Source organism: Aphis gossypii, chromosome 1 (genome assembly GCF_020184175.1).
Source record: "Aphis gossypii isolate Hap1 chromosome 1, ASM2018417v2, whole genome shotgun sequence".
Lineage (NCBI taxonomy): Eukaryota > Metazoa > Arthropoda > Insecta > Hemiptera > Aphididae > Aphis > Aphis gossypii.
Genome location: NC_065530.1, coordinates 78402265 through 78410480, shown reverse-complemented (window position 1 = coordinate 78410480; position 8216 = coordinate 78402265). Strand labels below are relative to the sequence as shown.

The following is an 8216-nucleotide window of genomic DNA, read 5'->3' as shown; positions in this document are numbered from 1 at the left end:
GTAGAGTTTACTTGATCGTTCTCGAAGCTCGACCTCGAGAACCCTCCGACCATCAGGAGGAAGGTAATTCCACAAATTTAGAGTGATAAAATATAGGCTAAAATAATCAATAGACTTCTAATAACTTACAAATATATTTGAGGCAATCATTCAAGGCTTGTGTCCCTTGTGGTTGCCGATACAATTTATTTAAACTACTTAGCTTAAATCAAAACATTACTTTTAAAAATAAAAATATTAATCACGTATTAATATTTTTACCTTAACTACTAAGCTTATTTTTAGTTACTTTATTTTTGCGTTATTACATATTATATATTTAAAAAAACAACAACAAAATGTTCATATAAGTAACTACCTATAAATAAGGTATTATTATTGTATACGTACCAATAGTTAATATAAGTTAAGGATTTTATGTACATGATAATGTAAATAATAATAATAATAACAATAAAAAATGTACAAAGAAAAATTATCAACAACACATTATTGTCATATATTATTCGCGATAAGTGATAACATACATAATTGGAATTTGGAAAGGTTTGTAAGATCTAACATATTACTTGTCTTGTCAGTTGTCATACAGTTACAGCTATTTAAACAAATTATTATAATGGATGAGTAGTGTGTGGGTATAAAGTATAACCGTTTCCGGTAAAGGGAGATGAGTAAGTGATCTATTGTCGTAATATAATATTATTTAAATCACGAGTAGGTACAATTCATGTAATGTTAAGTATTCGAGTGGGTGTCCATACATATTTGACGATAAAGACAGAAGTCACGTCCATTATTATCTTTATATTATGCACTGAGTATAAGCATATTATAAACGAGTCTGAAATTTACTAACGTGTTTTACGTATTTTTGTGTTATATTAAGGTATATATATAATTTTCCTTAAAATTTGTACAATATATTATATACTTGAATAAATAATTTTTTCTATAAATATCAAATAGTGGTTAAACACTGTTGGTAACGAGGAGACGCGTTTAATTATACCTCACCGATGTACCACGCGTATATACCGCTATTGAACTACTTTTATCACCAGATCACTCTGAAGTCCTGGGGAACTGAAACTTGGGCCGTCTTTCGTAGGGCAACCGGTTGCCGAGCACGCTGAAATCGTCGACCGGCCTCTGTTGTGGAAGTCTGATGGTGGACGGTCGACCGCCGTTTGAGGTACCGTCGTCGACGAACTTGATCGCACCCTCGGCGTAATATACGCCCTTGTAGTTACCGTACTTGTCTAAGTCGGCCCGAAGACCGCCCGTGCCGGTTCTGTCTGGAAAAATCATTTTTATTTTTTTCGCCTGCCGGTTTCCGCCCCCTCCACCGTTGTGATCAGACGGAAACGCGAAGTGCGAGATCGAATTCGAAGCGCCGCCGTTATCGATCGCCGACGGAAACTTCATCGGCGTCGGCCTCGGACGGTCCAACTGTAAGTCGTAAACCGAAGGCACGTCATAGTACTGGTCCGGCGATCCGCTCAGTATTCTCGGGTTCTGTTGGTCGTCGACTCGAGACTTGTATCCGTTTCCAAAATGCTGTTGCGGCCTCTGGTATTGGGGAGCGTAGTTCTGTTGCTGTCCCACGTACGGAGGCCGTTGTTGTAAGAACGGAGGCCTTTGCGAGTACAGAGGCTGTACCGGGTATAGAGGACGCTGTGGGTACGGAGGCTGATCCGGGTACGGAGGACGTTGCGGGTACGGCGGCCGTTGGTGACTTGCGTACTGGGGAGCGTATTGCGGTAGTTGTTGGTTGAAGAACCGGAAGAAACCACCATTGTGGTTATTCAGGTAGTTGATCAGCTGATCGGGGTCTCTGGGACAGGTCGGATACGCTGTCGTGCAATATCTGGGATCGCCACGGGCATTGTACCCCAACAACGCTGCTCGGCCGAACATGAGCAGCGGCGAATCGTCCACGAAGTTCAACACGGTCAACAATCTGAAAGTGACGCCATATACAAAATTAAAACTGGCATAAAATACTGGCTTAATTTTATATACCATATATTTCAAAAATAAAATGGTAAGCACACTTTTGCCAAGTCAGTGTAAGATCGGTTATTGATATTTGTGATTAATAGTTAGGTATTGCCAATTTACAAAATTGGATCACCTTATATCGGATGGATGTTTTCAGGATAATCCGCAAAACCCTATGATACTATAGGAAAAATGTTGCTACAATTTAAATTACTTCATTTTTTGAAAACAATAATAAGGTGTCCAAACCATAATATCAAAATCATATGTTATTCTATATTTAACAAAATATTATTATAAATTGCTCACATAACTATTAACCTTATACACATAAAAGCTTAACATATCTATGTTACTAGTCAATTTTTACTCATAGGTTGTTAATCTTTTTTAAAATTTTTTTGAAAGATAAAGATTTAAATAATGTCTATCTAAAAATATATATTTAATTGCGCATAAATTTTTTTTAATTTATACCATTAAATTGAAATGTTTTTTTAGAATCTTTTTGAAGACTTCACAATAAATTATATTGAGTATTCATGAGATATACATTTTAAGTCCTTTTAAAGTACGTTATATACTCGATTTAATCTACAAGGTAGTTACATAAAATATTGAAATTTCTAAGCAGGTAAAATAATATATATATATATATATATATTAACAGAACATCAATATTCATTTACTGAAAGCACAATCAACGAATTGAAAAAAATTAAGTGTTAGGCAAATAATAATGTCTTTTAATTATTCAAATATTTAATAAAAATGACTATTAATCATGTGGCTAGCGAATTTAAAATCGACGATTTTATCGGAAAATTATGTGATGTAATTGTAAATAAATTCTACACATTAACAATAATTTATTTAATATTTGGTACTTGGTAGTATAACGGGGAAAACGGAATAATTCTCACTAGTCGAAAAAAAACATACTGATATGTTTAAAATCTATAAATGACTTCTGATCGTCGAAACGTTTATATTATGGTCATGATTATGCGCGCATTAATAGATTCTGCAACATCATCATCACATTATACGTGTTTAACTGTTATAATGTCGTTATTAACGTAAAAAACAAATAAAATCGCAACGTCGTAAGGTGATGTGTAGCGAATCGCGATTTTACGGTACCACCGATTTCGATTACCGGTGGGACGACTTGTGATATATCGGTAAACATAGGTACCTACGTGTTTGGAAAGTCTGAATGACTGCCAGAGTCGACCACCTGTGTGTGTGTGGGGTGCGATGTGTTTATAATGGTCATAATATATTATACGAGCGTTGGGTAAAAGTCCGCAAAAAAAAGACAAAAACAATTTACGCGAGAGGGGGAGGGGTCATCGATTCGTCATATTATGCAAATTCGATCAAGTTCGACGACGACTCTCACCTATCATAATATAATATTACAATAATATATGCACTATAACGGTCGCATAATATCGACATCGCTCGATTTCGCGGGTGGCCCACGCAGTTCTTTTACCCGGGCGGATTTGTATAATAATTGTAAGCGCGTAGGTATAAACGGCGGCGACGGCCTCGGGAGAGTAAAACATTCATTACAATATTATAATATCACCGAGCTGCTGTTGTTATTATTATAACATCGTAGACCCACTTTTAGTGTTTACAAAACATTGTAGCGCGTAACGCAATAATTATAAAATATATTATTATTTTGTCACGCACATCGTAGTGCTCGACAATAGAGTGAGTAACGATATTATACTATATGATGTATGATTCTGTGCTATTCCTCGTGTGTGTTACAATAATATCAAATCCTACAATCAACAATCGAATACTGTTGTAGCATTCCAACCGATTAAAAACCAGATCAGCGTTCAGATTTTTGCACAGATGAGAGTAAAAAATAAATTAATTTATAAAGGTCCATGAGGACAGATTGAATATCGAAATATCATCGAGAGTATGATTTTTTGTCTAACGTAGAAACCGATATGACTTATGTACGAGCGAAAAATTTGACAATTGCATCAATATCATATAAAACCATGAGCTATCTACGATTCAAAACGTTTCTCTATGATTATACCTAACCACCGCCACGAAAACATGATCTTAAGTGAACAATACACAACTGTACAAGTGTTGGCCGTTTTGATTTAGCAACGCAATTCCATTTGATACAAAAAACGAGTTTTCCTCGCATTTTTCACTACATTTTTACGAAAAAAACTCGCGAAAATCATAACACTATCATGATGTCATGATGACACCTCGCCGTTTACTCGCCCTTTATAAGAAACGGTATATTATATTATTATTATTATTACACAGCTTATGATGTGATTATGACGACTTCTGTTGCCCGAGTTGATAGCTACTCATCCGTGTAACGATTACCGTGCGCATATTACCGGAAACGACTTTCCGGTGTGTATCCATATAATATTTTAAGTATACTAATAACGCGGTAAAGTTTGAACTTTATGCATGTACGGTTATCAAAGCAATGACATTTATCGTTTATCGACCAATATATAATAATATCAACGCGCAAACAGGGTCACAGTAATCTGCACTCGCCTCTGTCGCGGTATGCCCAAGTCGACTGTACACGACTGTAGTTAGTGTAATATGTTTCCCGGAAGTGATCCGCGCGGTGAAAGGGTTCCCGAGGGGAATCATATCGCGGAGGCGGCGGAGACGTCGTTAATCTGTCGGCGAAAAAATGTTTATGACGCACACGTCGTTTGGCGGTGGTATACGTTTTTTTTTTTTGGTTACCCGACAGTAAATCACGTTGCAATAAATAAGCGTTTGGCGGGAGGGTGGGTTAAAGAAAACAAGTTAATTTCGATTTAAGCCCCGCAAAGCGAAATGTTTACGTTGCGCGTACCCCTCGTCTCATCACTGCGGAGTGTTTGTGTACCCGCAGAAAGGCGTAAAAAGCACGTCTCTGCGCGTCAAAGACACTTTTTCATTTCTTATCTGGACGGGCCACCAATCGGCCCAGCATAGATTTATCGACGAAAAAAAACGAACAAGGCGACGACTGATATACGACTATAACGCTATTATATATTATATTTACATTAAACGCAATTGTACGCGAACCCATATAATATATTATACGATATAATAATGACACTGCGACAAGCGCGAGTGGCTATAAATAATAAATTAGAGTATGTACCTATTTATATATATTATATAAGTAATACTCTATAATATATAATATAAGCTTGTGCTTGTATATACACAACTCACGTGATCAAGGCGTCTTTGGAGAGGAACGGTATGGAGGACTGTTGTTGTTGCTGCTGCTGGTAGTAACCGTATTGCTGGTTATAACCAGGCCTGGTACCGGACGATACTTCGCACAGCAGTCTGGGAACACACCTCAAGTCGTCGTGTTGCGATATGGAACTCAGTGCTTGAACGATGGAGTTCTGCTGCAGGTAATCGACCGCCGCAGCGCCTGGACCGGGACGATATCCGTAGGGGCGGAATGGCGGAGGATACGATCCACCATTATCCGGGTACGGCGGAGGGTACGGTCCACCGTTTTCTGGATACGGAGCAGGATATGGTCCACCATTTTCTGGGTACGGCGGAGGGTACGGCCTGCCTACTGGGGGTCGGTTCAGAAAAGGCGGTCGACCGGTCTCGAAATAATCGGCGGCGGGCGGACGGTTGGGCCGACCAGAAACCGACTGAGATCCGTCGCCGAATATTCCCGAATACCTGGCGTCGGTGTTCAAAACGGTTCCGATCATTTGCGTCAACGACCTGCCATGGAAAATAATCATCGTATAAGTAAACGGTAAACACATAATGCGATAGTCATAGATTGTATTAGATTGTTCGAGAAAATAGGAAATGCTCATAATATTAATATAATAATATACCGTCAAGTATTAAATTGATTTCAATTTCATTATACGTGTTAGGTAGTAGTTGTAGAATGCATATAATATTCTTAGAAGTATTTATAGTTTTAAATATTTAACCGGTCATGCACACATAAAAAATTTGTTAATTTTTTTTTTTTTTTTGAAGATTTTTATGCCAGAACTATTTTTCCAAATTAAAATAAACAGACAGTCACCACTGTTAGTACGGTTAATGACCGTAGTAAATTAATTATACTAATGTAAAAATGTTTAGTGATTACTGGTGCAATATCGATATACCATGTCTAATATTCGATACAAGTGGCCCATCGTTAAAACAAATATTCTATATACATCGATTTTAAAATTTTTTAAGACGTATGTGAACACTAAACTTAAAGGTTCAGAAAAATAATCGAGAATTTCGTTTACTTAAAATAAATACATATTGTAACTTCAAATGAGCACCATAAACTGCTATTATATAATAACAAATTTCGGTCTCATTGAGTACAAGAAATTATTTCGTTTAACGATTTTTTTTTTCGTTGTAATAATAAATTCGATAATGATTTTCGATGCGATATTGGAAATATTTGTACGATATTGATAGTTAATTTTATTTTCAAATTAGTATAGAACTTTGTTATAGGTACTCACGTCAAGAATTCGTCCACTCCTCTGGTGGTGTTTTGATCGTTCGACGTAGACACCGCAAATCCGCCGCAACACCATAATAGTAGCACAACACACTTAAGACCGCCATCGTGGAAGGTCGCATGTCAGCAGTTTTTATTTTATTTTTTCCGATTTTCGTTGTTTTACGCAGAAGCAAACAATAGTAGTAATAAGTTCACTGCAGATACGGTGGACCTAACAAATCGTCCAGTGGTCGGACGTCGAAGAGTGCCAAAACTGGTGTGGTCGACGGAGACGACGGCGGTCGGTCCGGTGCTGCGAAAAAATTGTAAAAAAGCACTAGCCCACGCTGCCGTGTCAACCCACTCGACCACCGCCTGCACGCGAACGCGATGCCGGCAACTCGCGATCGGCACAGTGGCGGTGGCGGATTTCGCGTTGTGAACTTTCACAATACAATTAAAATGACATCATATCGTATAGGAGCCGACGAGAAAACAACCATGTTTAATAATAGTAATAATAATCGTATGTCGAACACTAACGCGCAGACCACGATGATTAGAATATAATATATTATAATATTACCGAACACTCTTTTACGTTACGATTCATAAGGCGCCACGAACGACTGTGTACGACTCCGGGACGATCGCCGTCAAAACGCGAGCGCGAAACACCACACTGTTGTGCCCGAAACAATAATAATAACGATTGATTGCGATCGTCGAACACTGACCGATCGCTTACAAATCGTATGCGATAGTAGTCAAATAGCGTTTAAACGCAACAAAACGCGTGCCCGCGGGGAAAACGTATACGTCGGTGTACACTATATAATATGCGTATTCGCAGCGTTTCCAATCGATTACCGTCGATCGTGTTTTACGTTTTTTTTTTTTTGTTTCTCACTGTACTAGCTCGTAGCTCCGTCTCGTTGTGGTTAAGTTTTTCCCCGGACAACGAGCAGTCTACTATAACTATGATTGCACTACTATAATATACGATATAGGTGAATACGAAACGCAAACGTGTCGACGAGAATAATTAAATTATTAAATTAGAACGCGACACGGTGTGTATATTATGGAAAAATGTTTTTTTTTTTTTTTTAAACGTATACAGGACGTTTCACGTCGCTCCTCGTTGTAAACTTTGAGAATATTATGTCATAATAATATGATCTGACGTTGGCGATCGTAATCCTAAACGCCCATTTCTTACAGGGATTTTAAATATGATGTACTCGAGGTCTCGTGTCTCGTTTAATTGTAAACCCATTTCTATAATAAAATTACATAACGAGTTTTTACCGAGTATTGACGATTAATGTTTTAATAATAGCGTTTAAGGATTTATCGGAGTTTTTGCTTATTACCGCGTACCTCTTAAATTGTTGAACTAATTTATTTTGCTAAACGAAAGATAAGTATAATTATTTTGATTTTACTCATCAGCAGATTATCATTCAAAAAGTTTATGAAGAAAAACTATAACGCTCTGTATGTGATGAATGTCGCGCTACACTTGCGTGCATGATACAAGTATGCATGTTTTTTGCAGTGACCCAAAAATTTGAAAAAATTAATTTCACTCTTCACTCGTGCACACTTGTCGCGTGGTAGTCATATAGATCGCATCGATGAACGGAAAAACGTGTGTAGATCATACACAATACAACAATAATCGGTGGAG

The 8216-nt window shown here is 37.5% G+C and overlaps 1 protein-coding gene across 1 annotated transcript; it reads right to left on the bottom strand.

Annotated features, from left to right (window-relative positions):
* Positions 1-477: 477 nt before the first annotated feature.
* LOC126549736 (uncharacterized) lies at positions 478-7624 on the bottom strand. Its single transcript, XM_050199994.1, is given in 4 exon segments — positions 478-1963; positions 5257-5778; positions 6543-6639; positions 6642-7624. Coding segments are annotated over 4 exon segments (1539 nt in total). The 5' UTR covers positions 6664-7624; the 3' UTR covers positions 478-1065.
* Positions 7625-8216: the final 592 nt, after the last annotated feature.